This window comes from Equus quagga, chromosome 14 (assembly GCF_021613505.1).
Source record: "Equus quagga isolate Etosha38 chromosome 14, UCLA_HA_Equagga_1.0, whole genome shotgun sequence".
Classification (NCBI taxonomy): Eukaryota; Metazoa; Chordata; class Mammalia; order Perissodactyla; family Equidae; genus Equus; species Equus quagga.
In genome coordinates, this window is record NC_060280.1 from 24,827,943 (window position 1) to 24,851,885 (window position 23,943).

At 35.4% G+C, this 23,943-nt stretch overlaps 2 protein-coding genes across 2 annotated transcripts; both read left to right on the plus strand.

Annotated features, from left to right (window-relative positions):
- The first annotated feature begins 8,309 nt into the window (after positions 1–8,309).
- LOC124225473 (olfactory receptor 52A1-like) lies at positions 8,310–9,248 on the plus strand. Its single transcript, XM_046638152.1, has one exon. It carries the CDS (start codon positions 8,310–8,312, stop codon positions 9,246–9,248), a length of 939 nt encoding a protein of 312 aa, XP_046494108.1.
- A 12,176-nt stretch (positions 9,249–21,424) lies between these two features.
- Positions 21,425–22,375, plus strand: LOC124225454 (olfactory receptor 52A5). The gene has a single exon (XM_046638133.1). It carries the CDS (start codon positions 21,425–21,427, stop codon positions 22,373–22,375), a length of 951 nt encoding a protein of 316 aa, XP_046494089.1.
- Positions 22,376–23,943: the final 1,568 nt, after the last annotated feature.

Below are 23,943 nucleotides of genomic sequence, written 5' to 3' on the forward strand. Positions count from 1 at the left end.
AAATATTCTTGCAAAGTTCTCTACATTTAAAATTATATCCACATAAAAAATGTTTTTAAAAGCACTGTTCTTGAAAATATTCTCAATTCAGAACAGTGTACAATTATTCACTCACTTGACCAATCCAAACATATAGTTATTTGCTTCCGATTGGCCAATACTGTACACCAGCTCAAACACCAAGTCCTAGTGATTGCCTCCCATAATTCTCAAATATGATCCCACTCCTCTATTAGATTTTACTTATGCCGATTGTCAATCTTTCATGAGAATTTATGACAAATATAATATATATTTTCCATATTTATTCTATTTCCTATGTGTGTCCTACTTCATAAAGTTTCAAAGTTTGCATTCTAAATTTAAAACATAGTCTCTCACCTGCAAATTTTATGTATTAATTGTTTTTAGAATGCTTTAAATTCCTTGCATTTTCCTGCAGAAAATAAGCTGCTTGATGCATCTATAAACTGTTCTTTCTATTGTGTATGCAAACACTTGTACTTCTTTGCTTGCCTAAATACTATTCAGCTTTTAGAATTTAGTTAGGTGTGTCCTTTAATTAAGGAACTTTGGACATTTCCTTTGTGTTTTCTATACTCTTCCTAAAGCTTTCATAGCAACTATCTCATTACCCTCATTTTTTATGTAACTGTTTCCTCCACTTGGATCACATGTCTAATTTATTTGTATGATCATGATCTACACAGTACATGACATATTTAATGATAAATATATATGGAAGGAAGAAATGAGGGAATGAATACTAATGAAAAATTTTGCCAAAATTATTATATAATAAGCATTCATTCACACAAAAGGATTATTTACATATTTTCTAAATCAGAGAAACATATGGAAGAAGAGGTGTTCCATGCTCAAATAACATAAACACATAATATTTTAGTATTCCCAGAAATAGTTTCAGAATACCTGATGTTAATAGCTTGATAGCCTAATTTTAAGTTGAGATATCAACAATGGAAGTCATAAATTTATTTGACGAGAGCTCTATACAGTGAACCATACTAAGTGATTTATGTAGATTAAAATTATTTAATCCACAGAACAAATATATGGAACTGTAATGAGTACTTTCTACATGGTGTAGATATGTGAATGGAAACATAGAGAATTGAGGGATCATGCCCCAAATCACAGAGCTAGTCAGTGGCAGAATCTGGATTCAAATCTAGACAATCTGATTCAAAAATGCACTCTTTAACCAATCATATCATGAATGGTCCCATATATTAAAAATTCAATTTCAAAATTGGAATCTAAAGAATATCAAGGAATGATGTAAACCATTTTCTTCTTTGAGACTCATAAGAGCACAATTTTCTCACCTCTGTTGCCTCTTATTCTGGTGGTGTAAATGATATCCAAATGTTTCTGCAGGAGAATCTTTATAAAATGGGTCTCCAGTTGACATCACTCTAGCTAAGAGATGGTCTTCTACTTAATCCCCCATCATCAAAAATATCAACTAAGATCCTGTGGGTCAAAATTTCTTTTTCATGCTTATGGTAAAGAAATGTTAAAAAACAGCAGCTAAGTATTATTTATTGTGTTTTATTGCTTATTATTCATTCTAAGTTTAGTTCCTAGAAGTGAGGGGATTAATCCACTCTTATGATCTCACCAAAAATCAGTCTCCTCTCATCACTGTTATTGACACAGCAGTTTAGGCTAGTTTATACTACAGTAACAAGTAGCCCTCAAATCTCAGTGGGTTAAAATGTAAAATTTCACTCTCTCTCATGCTACAGATTCATTGTGGATGGAAGGTGGACGGTGGAGTTATGCTCCAAATAATTATCATAGAAGTTGATAGACAATCCTATTATTGTATTATGAAGCTCTTAGATTAGACGCTGTAGGTAAAGAAAAATATATGAAAAATAAATATCAGAATTTTAATGCTTCCACCTGTAAGTGGCACATCGAGTCTGCTCACATTCACTTACACAAAAGAAGTTAAAATGCCACAAATTTGTTGATGTAAGGAAGAGAATGGAAGAGAGGGAAACCAAGAAATGCTAATAAACAGCATCAATGTATAATAGGTTTACAGTCAATCAACTGTCTTGTCAAAGAGTATAGCCTGATGAGATAGAAATCTCTGAATATGATGTAACATCTCAAGACATTGCTCCTGTTATCACTATTTTATCTCTGATTTGCTCAGTACTATTCCTCCTGTGAAACTGGAAACATGACAATTAAATAGGTCCAGTCTCTTATTTATTGATTAGTCTATACATAACTGCAAGTACTCCATCAATTTCTAGCAGGAAAATAGGAAATATTATGTGAAAATTTCATTGGGTGATCAGCCATGTGACATAGTGGTTAAGATTGCATGCTATTCTTTGGGGGCCTGGAGTTTGTGGGTTTGGATCCTGGGCATGGACCTATACACCACTCGCCAAGCCGTGTTGTGGCAGCGTCCCACATACAAAATAGAGGAAGATCAGCACAGAAGTTAGCTCAGCAGCAATCTTTCTCAAGCAAAACAAAAGAGGAGGATTAACAACAGATATTAGTTCAGACCAATCTTCCTCACACACACACAAAAAATCTCATTAGACTTGACTATACCATGAGACGCTATCAGTGGCACACAGAGGACACGATACCAAATTATGTTTATCATCCAAATCTAAAAAAATAAAAATAAAAAAAATCTAAAGTGCTTATACAACCAGGAATATTACCAAACAAAACTGACTAGTTGTTAACCAGTAAAAACTAGTGAAGACTGAGGCAAAAAAAGAGACTTTTCCCTATATGAAGAATGTAGAATTATGCAGTTTCAGCTAATTTTTCTCTTTTAGGAATAAAGTCCAATGTTACTAAATTTTCAAAAGAAACCACATATCCAAAAATTGTAGGCTATTATGAGCAATACTGTTATGATTATTTGGGTCAAAGTCTCACATGAGCTAACATTTTTATTTCTCTTGGATCAATACTAAGAGTGAGATTGCAGGGTCATGTGCTACATGTAAGGTTAATTTTTAAAACAAATTTCAAACTCCTTTTTTAGGGTGGCCATAAAAGTTTACATTCCTATCAGGGGGACATGAGAGTCCTAGATGTTTCTCACTATCACCAATAACTGGCAAGCTCAGTCTTTGAATTTCATCTCTTTGAGTTGGTGTGTATTTACATCTTGTGATTTTAATTTGTGTTCTCTAAAGACTAAAGATGCTGAGACTCTTTTCACGTGCTTGGCTGCTATTTGTATCTTTTTTTGTATGTATGTGAAGTAACTTCAAATCTTTTGCACATAGTTCTAGAAATATTCTTAAATATACTAAATATTTTCGGCTCCATGTGTTCTTTAATTTGTTTTTCTCTGTCCAGGTTTTTTGGTTTGGGATGATAAGCAAAACTTTAGCATTACGTTCTCTTCTGTGCTTCTGCTATCATCTCAGGATGGGCAAAAAGATTTGAAGGGTTACTAAGCAAAAATATTAGAAATAAGTTGTTTATCTTTTCTATTGTTGTAAATGTATTTATAAATTGTGGATACAAATAATTGACTAGATATATGTTTTACAAATGTTTTCTCCCAGTGTGTGCTTTTCTTCTAATCTTAATAACATCTTTGCAGAACAATTTTTTTTATTTCAAAGAATTCTATTTTATCAATTTACTTTTCTTGATTTATGCTTTTTGGTCCTTTCTAAGAAATCTTTGTCTAATACAAATTCATATAAAAATGTCATGTTTTCTCCTAGTAGCTTTATAATTTTAGAACTTAGATTTAGGTTTATAACCCATTTCAAGTTAATTTTTGTTCAGGAACAATGTCAGTATTTTAAAAGGATATTCAGGGGGCTGGCCCCGCAGCCGAGTGGTTAAGTTCGCGCGCTCCACTGCTCAAACCACACTGAGGCAGCATCCCACATACCACAACTAGAAGAACTTACAACGAAGAATATACAACTATGTACTGGGGGGCTTTGGGGAGAAAAAGGGAAAAAAAATAAAATCTTTAAAAAATTTTAAAAAATAAAATAAAAGGATATTCATTTGTTTTGGCTTTATTTTAAAAAAGATTATTCTTTCTCCATCGGATTGCCTTGAAATTGTTTCTGAGAATCAATTGATTTTATATGTGGGCATTAATTTCTTGACTCTTGACTCCTGATGATTCATCAATGAATGTGGCAATCACTGACATGTGATTCTCTTAATGTGAGTCTCTTAATTATTGTACCTTGTTAAAGTAAGAGATGGGCAGAAAATAGACTTAATTGATTTTAGTTGGCTAAAGGCTTAGATTGCCAGATTGATGTATGCTTCATAATGAATGCATATCTGTATTTTTGATAAACAGATTAGAATTGATGGCCCTTTACTCTGAGAAACATTCAGTGGCATAATGATAAAAAAAAAAAAGTGAAAAAAAAGAAAGAATGAAAGAAGCAAAGAAAAAAAGAATGAAAGGAAGGAGGGAAAGAAGGGAGGAAGGGAGAAAGGAAAGAGAGAAGGAAGGAAGGAAGAATGGAAGAGGAAGGAAAGAAAGAAAAGAAAAAAAGAAAGAAAATACATAGGTATTGATCTAGGTCTGAAGATATTTACAAAGGTTACAATACAGTGGAAAAAAACATTGTTTACCCAACCTGGAGCTAAATGCAGTGATCAGGGACAGTTCAGTACATAGAATTACAAGCAAATGTATAGAACTTTAGGATGAACAGTCTCCAGGATAGAACTTTAGGGAGCACTGACATTTAAACACAATCAGTAGAAGAGAAGAAGAGAAGGGAACCAAAGTGGTAAACTAGTCTAAATTGTTGGTGACTGAAGAATAATCTGAAGATTAGCTCATATGCCAACCTGACCACTGAATCAGTTTCATTCAACAATGAGTCAGTAGCATTGCTCCATATGCCTTCACAGAGGAAATTCTGGAAAGAGTATTAGGGGTCTCTTGTCTTTTCACCCTTATCTAGTATTCTCCTGAAATCCACCGTGAATGCCCTCTTCCATCTCACTGAAAGTATTCTTTCTGAAATTGCCAATGTCCCAGCATGACCTCAAGTACCACTTAAGGTTAGCTACATACAAGAATGTCTGGAAATAAGGTGAAACATGTCAACGAGGAAGCTAACATATGCATAAGTTTCTTTTAGAATTTATCATTTGTTGTCATGATAAAAGATATTCTAACTCATCTCTAAAAATTTCTAAAAAATTGAAGGCATACATATATCAGTTTTTTCTTTCCATCAAGAGCACATGGCAAAATTTATTCACATATATAAGGCATATAACAACTGGTTTTGGAAGGAAGAGAAGAAGAAAAGAGAACAGGGAGAAAAGTATAGAGGGAGGGATGGAGAAAAATTAGTTGAATTTGCAACAGTAGGCTTAGAGTTCAATATGGTAGGAATTAGACATGTCCATCCTAATTCTGAGAATATTACTGTTTTCAAAAATAGCTTCAATGAAATGAAAATCTGAAGAATGAGACTACAGTAAAATGAGAGGTAAAGGTGTGATAAAACAGTCTTTATGAATACAGATTTTCCTTCCAGAACAGTCTGAGTGAAAGGAAAGAAGAAATACAAGGATATTTACTTAATTAAAATTCACTGGCAGGGAAATATATATATATATATTTAAGAGGACTTTTATTATTTTTGCAAAGGAAGACAGAAGAAAGTGAACTCAACTTATAAAAAGAACACTTGTGCATAATACTTTCTCTGCATTTAGCCTGTGGGGAAAGAAAAAAGAGGAGAGAAAGGAGATTTCTAGAAGTTTTAGAAAGGATTTCAGAGATATTAGGTGTGGATGAAACCTAGAGGGCTTAATTAAAATCTTCTGGGTCCCCCGTGTTTTTGCGAATTGCCTAGGAAATCCCTCATTCCATGTTTACAACTCCTCCTTATCTATACATTCACTAGGGAGCATTACAATCGGTGTCTAGTAGCTTTCTTCTCCAATTCCAGCTCAATAAATTGGTCTGTGCGCCGGAATAATACAGACCATGCTGTGAGTTTTGTTGGAGGATGAATGCACAAACAGGATCTCAGGCTGACTTGCAGAAGAGGGAGAGGGTTTATTGCAGAGACAAAAGATAGCACAGAAGGCTATCCAAGAGACAACCAAATATTGGCAGATGGCTCCAGCACCAAATGGATTAAGGTTCACGCATTGACTGGGAACTGTTACACAGGGTGCAGGCAGAACACAAAATGCACAGGAATGAGACTGAAATCTCAGGAGGAGAAAAGAGTTGATGAATGATAAGTGATGAGTGATAGAGATATGAAGAATTCAGAATCCTCTTCAGGTATCCTATAAGAGCACAATCAGCTCCCGAGAACAACTGGCAACTAAGTCTCATTATTTCCAAGTTTATCCTGTAATGTTTCATTGCCAGCTTTTCTAACAATAACCACTCCATCCTACCAGCCCTGAACTCAGTGATGTACTTCCACCTGCCCTCCCAGGATCAGTACCTGTTGGATAATGCCCACATGACAGTGCCTTACTCTTCAGTAAGTTAGATACTGTGATTGTTCTTGAAGGATTTCTATTCTAATTCTGATTATCTTTGAAGAAGAAAAACTTGACCCCTATTTAAAGCATCAGTGATCTATGAATTGGGGAGTTACAGAATTAATCATTGGTAGCAAAACTGTGGAAACCAAAGAACCTGGTTGACTGACTAGCCTGTTTGAGAAATGTCAGCTGATACAGCTTTCCTGTCGCAAAACGACCCCCGCTGACTTGGGTCTTTCCCTTGAGGTTTAGCAGCATGCACCACAGCTGCTTTCTGCATCACTGGCATATTTGGTGACATTCAGTATATCCTTAGCTGACATAAAGCATATTTCTTGGAGAGTCTACGAAGAAATGGAATAACTTAACCCAGTTTTTCACCAAATATCAACCATTTCTAATGGATTGATAACTTCTTGCTTCCATATTTTAATTATTAAAAAGGAATGATTTTCATCTGAGATGAACTTTCACATAAAGCATAAGAGCCCAAGTTTTCAGAAAATTAAGTCCTCAGTGAATTGAGGGGTGATTATATTTTCTTCACTTGCCCTATAGCCCTCTCCTGAATATCCCAAAGTCTGTCAGCTGTCTTCTGTTTCTAGTTATCTATTTGACTCCTTTTGTGTAACCTGCCCTTTTGCCCTTTTGCCCTTTATTTTCTATGAGTTTCTTCAGCCTGAGCCCACAAAAGAATTCAAGCATTCCAGATGATCTATAGTTTAATAAGGATTAATGAGGCTAAATGGGCCAAATCTCATGATAATGATAACTGAACACCTAAAACACAGGAAAATAGCCTCTATTCTGGCTGAGTTACCCATTTACCCATTTTCCTGTATCCTGTAGGCATCACAAATGAGTCCTATTTCCCTAGGCATGGCTGCTGCAGGTTTCCTTGCCTCCCAGAGATCCCTCCCCTGTAGGTGTTCTGTAACGTGTATTAGAGAATTTCAGCTATTTTAAGCACATAGCTCATATTTAAGAAACTCAGGTGTTAGAAACATAGGCAAAATAAAATAGTTTTACCAGAAATGTAAAAATTAGCAAGAAACTTTGAGGGTGATCACCAAAATACATGGAATTGAATAAGCTTTTCTGAACTTCTTGCTTCAAATTCTTTCGAAAGGACATCCAGTCTTCCAGAAATATGTTGAAAAATATAGTTATGTATAGATATCATGCTACATATATCATACAGATAAGTAAATATATTATGCTCTTGGGTGTCAACTGTTTCTATTTCGATTCTCTTTCACTGGAAGGCTTTTACACTAATATACTGGTCAGAATCTAAGAATTTCCTTGTCCAAACTGACACTTCCTGACTTAGATACCGTTGGGACTCATAATATAGGACAGGTAAATGGAATGTAGGATATGGAGAGATTCATCAAATCTGATTAAAATGCAATCTCCAAGCAAAATAAATAAGTCTAATTATTTTTCCCACAGGTCTGGAAAATAGATAACAGACAGGTCAGCAGTTTTTTTCCTTAACCAGGTGAATTTGATTGTTCTAATGCAGTTGGCCTACCACAAACCTAACATTTTATTTTGGAAAAGTAGCTTGTTGATGCCCTTCCTGACAATAGTGATGTGTCTCTGTGGATCTATTTTCCCTTCAAAAATATGAATGGCATGCATGATAGGATCTTAGAGTTCTACCAAAAAATACAAACTCAATACAATTACTCTGGATAAATGTAGGAGGGGGGAAAGGAACAGTAGCTCTGACTGAGTAACTTCTTTGTTTTTGCATCAGGAGGCACAAAGACACTATGTCCACGTCCAACAACACAGTCTTCATGCCATCCATGTTGACACTAATAGGAATCCCAGGCCTGGAGTCTGTGCAGTGCTGGATTGGGATCCCATTCTGTGCCATGTATCTCATTGCTGTGATTGGAAATTCCTTGCTTCTGATCATCATCATATCAGAGCGCAGCCTCCATGAGCCCATGTATATTTTCCTAGGTGTGCTGGCAGTCACAGATATGGCACTTAGTACCAGCATTGTGCCCAAGATGCTTGGAATCTTCTGGTTTCATATTCCAGAGATTTATTTTGATTCCTGCTTGTTTCAAATGTGGCTCATCCATACTTTTCAAGCCATGGAGTCAGGCATACTGCTGGCCATGGCGCTGGACCGTTATGTCGCCATCTGTTATCCATTAAGACATGCTGTCATCTTCACTCACCAGCTAATCACCCAAATAGGGTCTGTGTTGGCACTCAGGGCTGTCATTCTAGTAACCCCATTCCTATTACTGATAAAGTGCCGTTTTCAATTTTATCATACAACAGTCATCTCCCACTCCTACTGTGAGCACATGGCCATTGTGAAACTGGCTGCAGAAAATATCCGTGTCAATAAAATCTATGGTTTGTTTGTGGCCTTCACTGTTGCAGGTTTTGACCTTATATTCATCACCGTGTCCTATATTCAGATATTTATCACAGTTTTTCGTTTGCCTGAGAAGGAAGCTAGGTTGAAAGCTTTCAATACTTGCATTGCTCACATCTGTGTCTTCCTCCAGTTCTACTTTTTTGCTTTCTTCTCCTTTTTCACACACAGGTTTGGTTCTCATATCCCCCCATATATCCATATCCTCTTTTCCAGCTTATACTTGCTGGTCCCTCCATTTCTCAATCCACTTGTCTATGGTGCAAAGACCAAGCAGATCCGTGTTCATGTGGTAAAAATATTCTGTTCATAAAATTCACCTTGATTAATACCTTCATGCCTTCCTCTTTGCGCAATAGCATCAGTCTCTCAAAATTAAATAAAATAACAAAAAGTCTACATTATTTGAGACGCTTGAGTTTTCTGTGTAATAGTTTTGTGAAATTTGCCAACACGTTACGTGGTTTTCAGATAATCAAATCATATCTCATGAAAACTATTAGTCAATGGTGTTGTGGATCCTAGCCTGGGAAATGAGAGTGAGAAAAGTTGAAAGAGTAAAATAGTGAACATATGTCCTTACTCTTTTTTTTAAGTCCCTGATTGAGCTTCCTCCTCAAAGAATTTTTCTCCAGAGGCATTCATGAATTTCTATGATTGTCTCACTGAATTTCAATGCACTCAAGGCTTATTGTTCTGGGTTCCCCATTTACTGAATGAAAACAACTGTTGATTTGTTTCTTGATCTTCCTAGTCATCTAAAAGGAAAAAACTCCGAAGAAGTGCATCTTAACCATGTTCTATCCAAAACAAAACAAAACAAACCCTTTAAGGATTTAATGAGACAATAAAGTCTAAAAATTTCAGTACATTTCCAGGGTCATTTAGGGACTTCAGGCACAAAAATCATGAGAACTCAAGTGTTCCATTTTACACATCAATACTTTTTCTACAACCTCCACTATTTGTTTCTTTATTAATTCATTAAATTTTATCAGAAACCTACAATATTATAACAATTATGCTTGACAATAATGGCATAGTGGTAAATTACACACATTGCTTAAGTTTCCTGAGGTTTTAGCCTTATATTTCTGAGAGTCAGAGAGAGAGGCAAGAGAAGGAGAATGGTAGTGGTGTGCATGGATTGTTGGGTTAGCCAAGAGAATGAAGATTTTATCTAACTGAAACAGCAATCAGAAGAGTTATATTTGTTTTGTCTTCTATTTTAACTAGAAAGTCTGATTCTTAAGGAATGATGAATGAGTGTCCAGCAAGTAAGGACCCCACAAGCCAGGTAGATGATAGAGGAGATCTAATCTAAAGAATGTAGTTTAAAGTAACTGTGCAGATGTATTTTTTTTTCAGTGTAACATACAGTTTGGAAAGACATGGAAAACATGAATATCAAGAATCGCCATGGACGCCATACAAAGTTGTTGAACTTTATTCTAAAAGCTGTCATATATCATCAGAGAGTCTTTATCTCTTAGTAAGGCATGTGTTGTTTGTGTGCATGTGTGTGTGTATGTGTTTGTGTACCTATTTGAAGATGTGGCAGTATATCTTCTAAGTGGATATAAAACATTGTGTGTCCATTTGACAGGGCTCCAGGGTGCTCAGATATTTGGTCACATATTATTATGGGTGTTTCTGTAAGGTACTCTTGGATGAGATTAACAATTAATTTGGTAGATTTCGGTAAAGCACATATCCATCCATAATGTAGTGTCTTTATCCAATCAGTTGAAGGCCTGAATAGAATGAAAAAGCTGAGCCTCCCCCAAGTAAGAAATCTTCCTGCCTTATGGTCTCTGAATTGGAATATTGACTTTTTACTATCTTTGGGCTTAAACTGAAATATTGAGTCTTCCTATGTCTTGACTTTATGGCCTTCAAACTAGAACTACACCATCAGTTCTTCTAGTTCTTAGCCCTTCAAACTCAGACTGAAAGTAAACCATTGGTCTCCTGGGTCTACAGCCTGCTGACTCATTCTGCAGAAATTGGGAGTTCCCAACCTTCATAATCATGTGAGCCAACTCCTTATAATAAATCTCTTATTCTCTCTCTGTATCTATATATCCTATTGTTCTGTTACTCTGGAGATCCCTGAATAATACAATTAAAAAAATTTAATTCAAGAAGTCAAAAGTGAAATTAAACGTTATGATGGGGTTATGATAAATGACTGTTCCAATATGTTATGATTTCATGCATTTTATGAATAACTCTGAAATAATTGTGTATTAGAGCAGAAAATAGTGATATTGTCTCCTGTGGAGAAGGCCTTAACCTACCACACAATGACAATTTTCAAACTTTATTTGTAGTAGACACAATTTTTTAATGAAAAATCTTAACGAATATATCACAAGTTAATACCATTAATTAATAAGTGATATTAGCAAGATCTACATATTGAAAAAATAACCAGGAAGTAAACATTCATAATTTGACATAGCTATAAAACCATGAGACATTTAGAATACATTTATGGGTACAATAAAGTAACACTTATGAGAATTCCATACTGAATTACAAAACATCTTGGAGAGATAGTAGACAAAGCCTAAGAAAATAGACACCTATACCATGTTCATAGATTGGAAATCTGCCCATTGTTAATATGTCAGTTCTTCTTAAATTTATCAAAGATTCAAAGCAGTGCTGAATGGAATCCTAACAAATATTTGTGACAGGAATTGAGAAGAAAATTCTGTTTTAAATGGAAATTAAAAGGACATAGCTCCAAAACAATCCTAAAATAAAAATTAATTTTGAGTATTTAAAATATCTGAAATTAGTACTTAATATAAAATTATAATAATTAAGACAGTATGATGTCAGCATTAAGATAAAGAAAGAGATTAATGAAACACAATAGACAGCATGCATGTAAACTCACATTTGTATAATCGATTGATTTTTTCTGCAATTCAATGGAAAATGGAAAGTGTTTTCAAAAAACAGAACTGCAACAATTGGTAAAAATTGGTATATATGTAAAGAATCTTAACTTTTATTATATACCATACAAAATAGTAATAAACTGAAATGTAAAAACTAAACATAAACCATCTAGTAAGTAAAATATTGAATAAATATAGAATATCTACATGACATGAGGATAGGAAAATATTTCCATATTAGGACACAGGAAGCTATAAGACAGCACTTTTTAACAAGTGTAACTTCAACAAAAGTATAATTTTGAGAAAATTAATAAGCAATAAATTCACTGCAAGACAGTGCCATATATTAGGATATATATATTTATATATATAGAGAGAGAGACAGAACATATATATATATTCTGACAAAATACTTGAATCTAAATTACATAAATAACTCTTACAATTCCATAATAAAAATGCAAAAATTGGCAAATTTGTTGATTAGATACTTCATAAAGAAAAAAATACTAAGATATCCAATGACATGCATAAATATCAAAAGCGTATTGGCCAGTAAAACAAGTTGAGCAGTTCATATTTTTGTGATTCTATTTATATGATGTTCTAGAACAGACAAAATTAATCTAAGGAGAAAAAATTAAAAAGTGGTTTCCTCTGTAGGGGTGGGAGGTAGCAAATTTTGATTGGAAAGGGTCATGATGAGGGAACTTTCTGGAGTGATGGAAATGCTCTATATCTTGATAGAATTTCAGGGTAACTCAACAGTCAAAAAATAAGCTTAAGATTTACACATTTCACTGTATGTTAATCTTTCCTCAAAAACAAAAGTGTAGTATAAATAAAAACTGAACAGCTATTATGTGTGCTTTTCAAAGTAATATTGTCTAGAAAACTGGAGGCAACTTTCTGTATATTTTATGCTGGAAAAAAATGATAAAAATATTGAGCATGATGAAAGATAATTTTCATATTGTTGAAGAAGACAGTGGTTGATATGGAAAGAAATGAACATTGAGGATTTGGACTCTGATCAGACTTTTAAGTATGGATTCATTATTTTTGATAGAGAGATACATACATATGTAAAATAAATTATATAATTGTGTGTTTCTGTGTGTAAACCTGTATATACATTTATTTCTGTACATAAATTTCCTAGCTATGTTCACTGATAGAACTAAAAGCAAAGACTAAACAGAAGCAACAAATAACCCCTATGCCTAGATCTTGGTTTTTCAATAACTTTCTTCATTAAAAGAAACTAGGGTTCCATGGAAAAATGGCTGTTTCCAGGGCTTGAGCTGGGAAAGTATAAAGTAAAAGCAAAGAAGCAAAGAAAGCAAAGAAATGCTCAAACATGATTGGAATATGTGAAAATGAGCCAAGATCCAGTTGAAGGCACTCTTTATGGACAAAGGTAGGAAATTTTGTTCATAAAAATAAATAACAATGGTAATGGATTATAATTCATTGAGTATAATCAGATTCTGTGAGTTTACACAGATATGAATAAAGCAATACATGAATAAGCTAACATAAAGCCACACTACCTCAATATAATAATGAGGAAATAAAGAACTTTAAACGATGGATATTCTTTTTCTTTTTTTTTCTACTTTATCTCCTCAAATCCCCCCTGGTACATAATTGTATCTTAGTTGCAGGGAAATGATGGATATTCTAAATAACAAACAGTCTTCAGTCTTCCAAGCTTTCACTATGAAGAAAGAACAGGAGTCAAAAATATTGTGGCAACCAGTCTTGTGGCAGAATTTATCTACTTGTGGCAGAAAGTATTTTCACTGACATAAACATTAGAAAGCAAAATTATCTTTTAAAATATTTAATGCATTTTTTTAAAAAAAAAATTAATAGCAAAAGCCTTTTAATTCAGTCGTTTTATATGAAAAGGCAACTCTGAGAAAGTAGAATAGGCACTTACTATGGACTGAAATGTGTCCCCATGACATTCATATGTTAATCCCTAACTTATAATGTGACATCATGGAACATGGAGCTTTTAAGGGATATTTCGGTTTAGATGAGGTCATGAGAGTGGGGCTCACAAAGAAGGATTAGTGACCTGATAAGAAGAGACATTAGAGAGCTTTCTCTTTCTTTCTCTGCCATGTGATGACACAGCAAGCAGGTGGCCATTTACAAGCCAGAGAACTCTCACCAGAAATGGACCATGTTGGCACCTTCATCTTGAACTTTTAGCCATCAGAACTGTGACAAAATAAATTTCTGTTGTTTAAGGCACCTACTCTATGGTATTTTGTTAAGGCAGCCTGAGCTAAGACAGAACTCAACAGAATTTTATTATCAACAAAATAGTTTGAGTACATTGAAAAAAATGCATGAATTGTTACAAAAATAAAGATATATTTAATTGAATGGCAACAAGAAAACAAAGAACAAGAGACAGATGATATCAACAAGAAGCAGAATAGGAAGCCCCAGAACCTTCTTACTGCCACACAGGCACCTACTCAACAATATGCCAGAATCTAAGTGCTGACAAGAAAGGTGCCAGGTTGGGGGTCACTGAGGACAAAAGCAATGGTTTGGACTAGCATGTACTCACTCTCCCTAGTACCCTCCATCCCAGTTTAGTGTGGGGGGTTTTGTTTCACCCTGGGGAGGGAAAGAGTTGGAGCAAATGCCCAAGGTTCTGAGGTTCAAGGGTCTACTAAAGACCCTGGTGTGTCTCTCACCTTCATGGAGCACTGATGGAACCTTGCATACTATAGATACCAGGGGACTGCAGGGAACAAAAATGCTGGGTAGCTTTATGGTGCTACACAGACCTGCAGTACCACACGGAAGTCAAACAGAGAAGAAGATTATGAACTTCTCACAAAAAGCCATCAAATCCTTCTAACTGGGAAATGAGTTGCTCAAATCCAGATAAAACACATCCTCAGAAACCCTCAAAATCTCTAGCCAGGCTGATTGATGAAGGTTGTTCCCAGTGCACAGCCAGTTCATAAATACTAGAAGAGGCGGCTATTTTTTCAAATGCATACATCCCAGCACAAACTCAAAGGCACATGGAGAAACAGAAGGACCTGGCTCAATCAGAGGAACAAAGTAAATCTCCAGAAATCAATCCTAAGAATCAGAGATATATTAATTAGTTGACAAAGAATTGAAAATCATAATTAAAATGCTCAATGAGCTAAGGAAAACAATACATGAAAAAAATGAGAACATTAACAGACAGAAAATATTTTTAAAAAAATTCAAACAGAAACTTGGGAGCTGAAAAATACAATAACGGAATTGAAAAAATTCATTCCAGGAGTTCAACATCTGACTTGATCAAGCACCAGAGAAAATCACTGAGTTATTTCTTTTTAATCGATATAGAGTTTACATACCATAAAATTTACCTTTTAAAGTGTAAAGCCTCTGGTTTTTAGTATATTCAAAATTTATGTAACCCTCACTACTATCTACTTCCAAACATTTTCGTCACCCCAGAAAAGATATCTCATTCTCAGTAACAGTCACTCCCCATTCTGTCCCTATTCTGTCCTGTCACATGACCATGGCAACCATTAATCAACTTTCTGTCTCTATGGATTTGACTATTCTGGGCATTTCATTTAAGTGAATCATACAGTACATAGCCTTTAATGTCTGGCTTCTATCACGTATCATAAAGTTTTCAAGGTTTGTTCATGCTATAGCAAAAATCAGAACTTCATTTCTTTTTATGTCTGAATGATATTCTGTTGCATGGATGTACCTGAGTTTACTCTTACACCTGGCAGTCAGGACTCTGGCTACATAAGCTTTTCCATGATCCCTCTCCTCTATGCATGGTAAGGGCTCCCATCTTAATTCAGACAATTCCACAAATAATGTAGGCATGGCCAGGCTCTTCTATTTCATATTTTCCGTATTTCATTTAAACATATTTCTTCTCCCTTGAGGATTTTATCAATCATCCATAGAAAAAGTATTTAACTTCCATTTCTAATTCTGTTATATTTAAAAATTAATTCTTTTTAATCAGGTTTTGTCTGGAGAACATGAGGAAATAGGAGCCTCTTCTGAAAACTTGCTCTCTATATTACATATACATCTCCTATTACATTTCCAAGAGAAATACATTTCCACTAAAAAGCTTATGCAACCAATTATTTCTATTTAATATTAGGATTATTAAGGAAATATATCTGTCACCAAATGAGTTATATATGTTTTAAACATTTGATTCTCCCACAGCTCTGTTTAAACTGAGTCTCTAAAAATATTTTGATCTGTACCATTCTGTAGAATTACAATTCTTTGAGGTTCAAACATCTTTGCATGTTTCCAGAAATATCTTGGGAGTCATTCAATAAGCCTATATTATTAGTTATATTCATATAAAGAATAGCGTACAGATTTCAGAACCTGCTGACCTCACTTCTGCCTGCTTCATATTGTATCTGAAAAGCATTCACCTGTTTTTCCTGAAAATATTTCATTTTATTTGGGTCTATCTGTTGTTACTTTGGTGGGTGAATGATACTCTGTTAAGCATTGTTTGTTTGTTTTCCTGGTATAGGAAATGCAGCCATGGCTGATTTCATTCTACCACATGTAGTCACTGAGTGTAGAGCTGGGAAGAGAAATACACAGCCAGCTCTCCTAAGCCAGCATGAGCTGGCTCCAGTACATAACTGCCTTCAATCTTATGCCATTGTTTTTTCTCAGATGAACATAAACCTATGACAGTTTAGTGACAAGGTGGGGTCAGAGAGTCTTTCAATGCAAAAAGATGGGTCTACTAAATAGGGCCTGACCCCATGACATGCGACAAAACTGTGACTTCAAGTAAGGTCACCATGCCTCTCAGGCTGATGCATGTAATCCAGTCTGGATAGCCTTTCTCTTGTACTAGGCAGACAGTGGGAATCTTTTCCTCTCTTCATGACATTAAAGCTTTGCATCACTTTGGTAAGGCAAAAACCTTCGTTAAACTAGGTGAATACCAACTCTGAATAGTAGTTCCCAGCTGAGATATTCATATAGATATTGTGGCTGGTACTACAGATTTTGAAATGCATCTATTCATTTCATCAGAATTCAGAACATGATTGGGACAATTTGGTGAGAGCAGGTTTGGATAAAGGAAAGAATAGTGTCACCAAAGCTTGTGGGAAAGAAGTTCAGAAAGTGAAGGTGATTGAGGCTCTGAGGTGACCTTTCCACAGTAAGCCCCTTTATGGACTTAAGTAAGAAATCAGAGCTTCCCCTACTGGCATAAGATTACGAAAATATTCCTTTTATTTTTCTGTCAGCGTGTGTACACTGATTTGTGTGAATATCCCAAGATATTTTTATTTCCCTTAATTGGCACATTATTTTTATAAATAAGTGTCATTGGCTAATTTGTGTTGTCTTGGGGCACTGTTCTCTCTTAGGAATATTTAAAAGAAGGGTCATTTTGGTTTACAGCCCCAAAGAGAAACTAGAGTTTGTGACTTTTTTTTAGGTGCAGAACCTCTATTAGACAATGACTCTTTTAAAGTTCTGAACCATATGGTGACTCCTGTCTTGCCCTTGTCCCAGGTGAACCTAAACGCTCACCAGGGATTGGTGAAAAATAGTTCCCTAGGTGTGTCCTATAGTACAAAACATCATCCTTCACTAACTGAAACATCCAAAAGATCCACTCTATGGCTTCTATGTGTCTTACCACAGATGATCCCTGGTAAGTCTTTGAGCTTGAAATCCTGCACCGGGTGTGGAGAAATGGAGGACTGGTTTCGAAGAGAATAAATATCCCACGTGAACCAATATGAGGCCAGGATGGCAAAAAAGCAACAGATCTTACAATAGTTTATTGTTCAGCGCTGGCAAGTTTTTGTCTCATGCTTTTCAGAATATTTCTGAATCAGTTAATGACACAATGGCTGAAAAGTTTCAAAGTGAAGGTGACAAATAGAGGATCTCTAGAGACGAGGCTAATACATGAATAGAAAGCTTATTTGCTAAAAGATCAGGAAGTTATCTATATTTAGACTGGGAAAGATTCATGGGAAATGATGCCCTTCAAGTCATTTAGAGGAAAGGCTAATTCAGGTGAAAGACTCATAAAACATCTGAAGATATTCATGAGAAGGAGAGAATATATGTCTGTGGATTCGTAACTGGCATTTATTAACATTTCAATTCATTTTAAATTTCTTTCTAAATATTCAGATGGATTATGTCATTTAGTCCTCTCTGTCACCCAGTATTGTGTTTCTATCCATTAACTTTATTTTAACAATAAAGAAATTGAGACACACAGAAGTTTCATAACTGCCTGAAAGCTAAACAGTAGCATCTAGTATTTAAACTCTCTCAGTTGACTTAACAACCTGTGCTTTAACCACCATGATCTATGGTTGATGTTTATCGTTGGAACTTGGAATGAAGATTTAGAACCTTGCTGAAAAATAAAGACAGAGACAATTTGAGGTTTAATAGAAAGAAGACCTATCTGACATTTGGCGCTGTGCTGCAATGTGGCAAGACGTCTCAGAAAACAGAGTTCTCTATTACTGGAGGTCTTGAGGCAAAGATCAAACAGCGAATGTCAGAGACTTTATAGAGAAAAAAGCTTCCTGAAATTGTAAGGAAGCTGGATTTAGACCTTAAATCCCTTAAATCTTTTGTTTCTGAGAATCATCCTGAGTCAGAATTAGAGTTTTACGTAATATTAATGGTTCAGGGATGATGATATACATAAGATTCATAATTGTTTCCCTGGGGTATGAATTTCCAGGCTTTGAGAAATCTTTCTTCCCTCTTCTAAACATCTACCTATCTGTATGCACAAAATTGCTTCCACCTTGTCTTCTGTTATCTGGCGCTGCAACTCTCAACCCAAGAACATCTTTAGCGTCATCTCTCTCAATTTCCTACATCAAGTCAGTGAGTCTCACAGAAAGTGCTTCCTTGGTACTCCTCTGATACTGCCACTTCACTCCATGATATCTCCTCTGAACTACCCCAAATATCTTTCTAACTTGATCTCTTTATGCCTAGTTTTCCTGTCCTTCATGCTATCCATCAAGCTTCTAGCAGATTGAATGTTTAAAAGGCAAAATGCTACTGGCTTCTAATGTGTAGGATTCAGGAATACTGCCAAATCTCCTACAATATAGAGACTAACTCCCACAGTAAAAATTTATCTGACTTAAAATGGCAATTGTCCTGCCCTAGAATAATATCAATCAGGTCTCATGAAGTTGGAAATATAAGACTGTCAAGAAGGAAGGTAACTATTTTCTTCACATGATGTATGGTCTTTGAGACTGAAGACAGTTTTTGTTTTCTCGAGGAAGATTAGCCTTGAGATAACATCCACCACCAATCCTCCTAATTTTGCTGAGGAATATTGGCCTTAAGCTAACACCTGTGCCATCTTCCTCTATTTTATACATGGTACCCCTGCCACAGCATGACTTGGTATGCGGTGCATAGGCCCGCGCCTGGGATCTGAACCAGCAAACTCCAGGCAGCAGAAGCAGAACACGTAAACCTAAGCTATGCCACTGGGCTGGCATCTGAAGACAGTCTTTTTGATTGTATTTGCCCGCTAGTTTGTTTACTTGCTTCTTATCTTTTTGCTCCCTTTCCCACTTAGTCACATTATATATTTCTGTAGAGCTTCAGCTTCCTTGTTATTCTCCAAGAATACTCTAGATCAAATATTATTCACGTGGCCCTGTGTTATTTCCTACATTAGTATTCCTAATAAAGGCAGTATCATATATTTTGAGTCAAATCACAGAGATTTTTGGCAGCTATATGAATTGTAGGAATGTTATGATGTTGCAAATTTCTTATATCAGACATGCAGCAACTAATAAACATATATTATATTGTATACGTTATAGCTATTTGGTGAATTAGGAAGGTAATATAGAGGTTATTTCCTTCAGAATCTAAAAGGCACAGAATGATTAAAGTCTTTAGAATACTTTTGTACAACCCAGTCTGATTTAGTTACACACTGATATATATCTCACCAACTTACTGAATATAATTAGAAAATCTCAAGAACACAGTTGTTTTTGTTGCTCTTTCAGGGCCAATATGCCATGGAATTTGTATTCAAGTAGATTTATTTATAACAAAAATAAGCTTTAGTTTTACTTAATAAAATAGTGTAATGACACCAATATCATAAACTAAGGGAAATAAAATAATCTAAATGTTTAAAAATCTTAAGTTGAATAACATAATACATAGTTAATAAGTAGTGGAGGTTACTTTTTGAATTCTAAGCACTCAGCACTATGTCCATGCTTCATGGAGGAAAAATAAATTTGTGTTCGTTCCCCTGTTGCTTTCTGGAATATTATGCAACTAAATTAATGCGTATTGAATAAAATCATTTGGAAATAATCTTCTAATTTGCGTACAGTCTGACATGAGGAAGATCTACATTGGCACACTGTGTATTTACTAGAAGGAGGAGTTCCTGAACAAAAAGTCTCAGAAAGGAAGGCCTTGCTCAGAGTTGACTAAGGTTTAAGAAAAGAAGAAATACATGCTTCTACAGTTGACCTGGGGGAGGTTATAGGTATCGTTTCACATGCCAAACACAGACCCAACCAAAATTTATCAAAGGGAAAAAAAAACTTGAAAGAATATGGACAGCACATGATTCTGAAATTTTTCTCGTTCCCAGTCTGTTGTTTCAGGTCCTCCTCTACCTCTGTCTGTTTTATACTTTGTCTAAATAGTATCTGAAAATGAGCTTTGCAAATAATTAAAGAAAAAAATTAAAATTTGTAGCTTAACATTTTGCATATACTGTGGCGGAAATATTTTTTTGAAGAAAAGTTAAGTACAAGTTGCAGGGAATCAGTGAGGAAAACTCCCAAGGACTTTGGAAAATGATAAGGCAAAGCCACTTACAGAATGCCCTGGAAGCATACAGCATTATGTTTTGAAGTAACCAGTGGAGGACTGGGACATGAACAGGATGGATCCAGTCCTATGAAAAACATGCATAGAAGAAAAATGTCACCTCAGAGAAATTGTATTTTGAGTGGATAGAAGACGCAAAGGCTATAAGCAAAGAAAACATAATATTTCATAGAGACTTCTGTGGCATTATGAATAGAATGGGCCTTGAGAGTATTATGCTAAGTGAAATAAGTCAGGGGGAGAAAGATAAATATCATACGATCTCACTCATAAGTAGAAGATAAAAATGATGACAAACAAACACGTAGCAACAGAGATTGGATTGGTGGTTACCAGAGGGGGAGAAGGGAGGGAGAGGGCTAGAGGGGCAACCCAATTCATTTATTTTTACTCATGGAAAATGATTGAGACATGTAGAAACATTGAACCTGATGGTTGACCTCTCAATGACTTTGGGAAAAGAGAGAGAAAATTAGATAGGAGTAGTTAGGCTAGAAAAGTTAAAATGGTATACTGCTAATCTAACTAAAGTATAACTTGCTAAAATAAATTAAATAAATTAATTTCTTCTTATTTTTTATTCACGTAGTGTTGACAAGGTAAAGAAACAAGATTGTCACTCCTTGGTTCTGCTGACCACACCACCATGCTCATATTCAATGGCTCCATCTTCATGCCTTCTGTGCTAACACTCATTGGGATTCCTGGCCTGGAGTCAGTGCAGTGTTGGATTGGGATTCCATTCTCTGTCATGTACCTCAGTGCTGTGATCGGGAACTCCCTAATTTTAGTTATAATCAAATATGAAAAAAGCCTCCACAAACCCATGTACATTTTTTTGGCCATGTTGGGGGCCACAGATATTGTGCTTAGCACCTGTATTCTTCCCAAAATGTTAGGCATTTTCTGGTTTAATTTGCCAGAGATTTCTTTTGAAGTTTGCCTTCTACAAATGTGGTTTATTCACTCATTCCAGGCAGTTGAATCAGGGGTCCTCCTGGTGATGGCCCTAGATCGCTATGTGGCCATCTGTGACCCCTTGAGACATGCCACCATCTTTTCCCAACGACTCTTGACTAGGATTGGAGTTGGAGTGACACTCAGGGCTGCTGTTCTTGTAGCACCATCCATCTTACTGATCAAATGTCGTCTGAAACTCTATCGGACTACAACCATCTCCCACTCTTATTGTGAGCACATGGCCATTGTGAAGCTAGCTATTGAAGATATTCGGATCAACAAGATATATGGTCTATTTGTTGCCTTCACCATCTTAGGATTTGACATAATCTTTGTCACCTTGTCCTATGTCCAAATCTTTATCACTGTCTTTCGACTGCCCCAGAAGGAGGCACGATTCAAAGCATTTAATACATGCATTGCCCACATCTGTGTCTTCCTACAATTCTACCTCCTCGCCTTCTTCTCTTTCTTCACACATAGGTTTGGTTCACACATACCACCATATGTTCATATCCTACTATCAAACATTTACCTCTTAGCCCCACCTTTTCTCAACCCTATTGTCTATGGAGTGAAGACCAAACAAATCCGCGACCACGTCCTGAAAATGTTTTTCTCCAAAAAAACACCTTGATGATTAGTGGTTCTTTCTATAAAGAGTTTAGGTTTGTTCAAAGTAGCAAATTGAAATTGGCAAAGTTATATCTTCTACAAATATCTACATCTGGAAAAAATATCATTAAATATCATATGCTCATAATTGAAGGAGGTATATGAGAAATCATGAAATTGTTAAGAGCCTTGGTTTGCTACTCATATAAGAACGGAACCCTCTTATGCTGAGATTTCAAACTATTTCCATTATTCTTCTGTTTTTGACCTGTCTGCTTAAACCTGGAGGCCCCTCTCAGGCAACACTTAGATCTACATAGAAACAAAATTGCAGAAAACAACATGATTCTAGGTAAATTCCATGGACCACATCACAACTCAATAGTCTCAAACTGATAACCCAACCCATAGCTCTAATTCTGGCTATGTCTCATTTTCTAATATCTGCTTGTGAATCTATGTTTCAACAAATTATAACCGTTTACCTATTTTTGTCTACTTTCTCTGAAAAACTGTTGAATATAAAAATAATATAATATCAGTAATACCAATATCAGAAAAGCAGAAAATATATGATGCATCTCATATACCATAAACAGTGATGGATTGGCAAAGGAAAGAATGCACAAAAGAATATTGACAGAAAAAAATTGGATGTATTCACAAATATACTTTTTGGAAACAAAAATGTCATAGACGTTTTAATAGGAAAGATCCTTCCAGACACACTCATTTTAATGATTTTATCCAATTCGAGTTTTACCTGAATTTGCAGGTTAAAGTTCCAGAATGGAACACATAGAAAAACAATTCCACTGCATTTAGTAATTGCCTACAGTAAGTATCTTGAGTACTGGACCTGTGTCTCATATACACTTGCATCAATAGTACATAGGAGAATGTCTGAGACTTCCTAGAACCTCGGTAAAAATAACATTGAACAACAAAAATTTAATCATTTTCTTGCTGTTCATCAATGGTATCAAAAGCAACCCATCTGGAGGTTTTAAGGTAACATGCAACACCACCATACAGAAAATCTGCACACTAGAGAGTTTAAACAACAATGATGGCTTGAATGAATCATTACATAATCCTGAAATAAAGTATGGCCCAAACACAAAATTGGCTCTTGAGAAAGTAACTCCTAAAACAGATACTTGGACTCTTTCCTCACTCTTTGCTATTGCTCTGTCCACACCTTGGACCTCTTTCAGGATGCTACATCAATAGAGATGGGGTTTAATTTCTTCAAGCAACCTTCAAGACTAAGAACCAATAAGATGATTTTTAAGAAGAACCAAGTTTACAAGGAGAGACATCTGGATCTCTAATTTTGGGTAGATTCATATTCAAAGAACAAATAACCCAAGAAAACATCTCACTACAAAGAAAGGAAGGGACCATATCCTTCAAGAGGCAGAGGTAGAGGATAATTTGGGAAAGAAAATCTTGTTGAATAAACAGACATAAATTTGGTTCATTGTGTTCTTGGTTTTTAATAAAATTAATGTAGATATGAAATATTTGAGCTAAGAAATGAAAATCAGTGAAAAAAGGAATAATACAACATGTTAGTGGCTATCAGAC

Coding starts and splice junctions, on each gene's coding strand:
- LOC124225473 (XM_046638152.1), top strand. CDS start 8,310: ATGTCCACGTCCAACAACACAGTCTTCATGCCATCCATGTTGACACTA.
- LOC124225454 (XM_046638133.1), top strand. CDS start 21,425: ATGCTCATATTCAATGGCTCCATCTTCATGCCTTCTGTGCTAACACTC.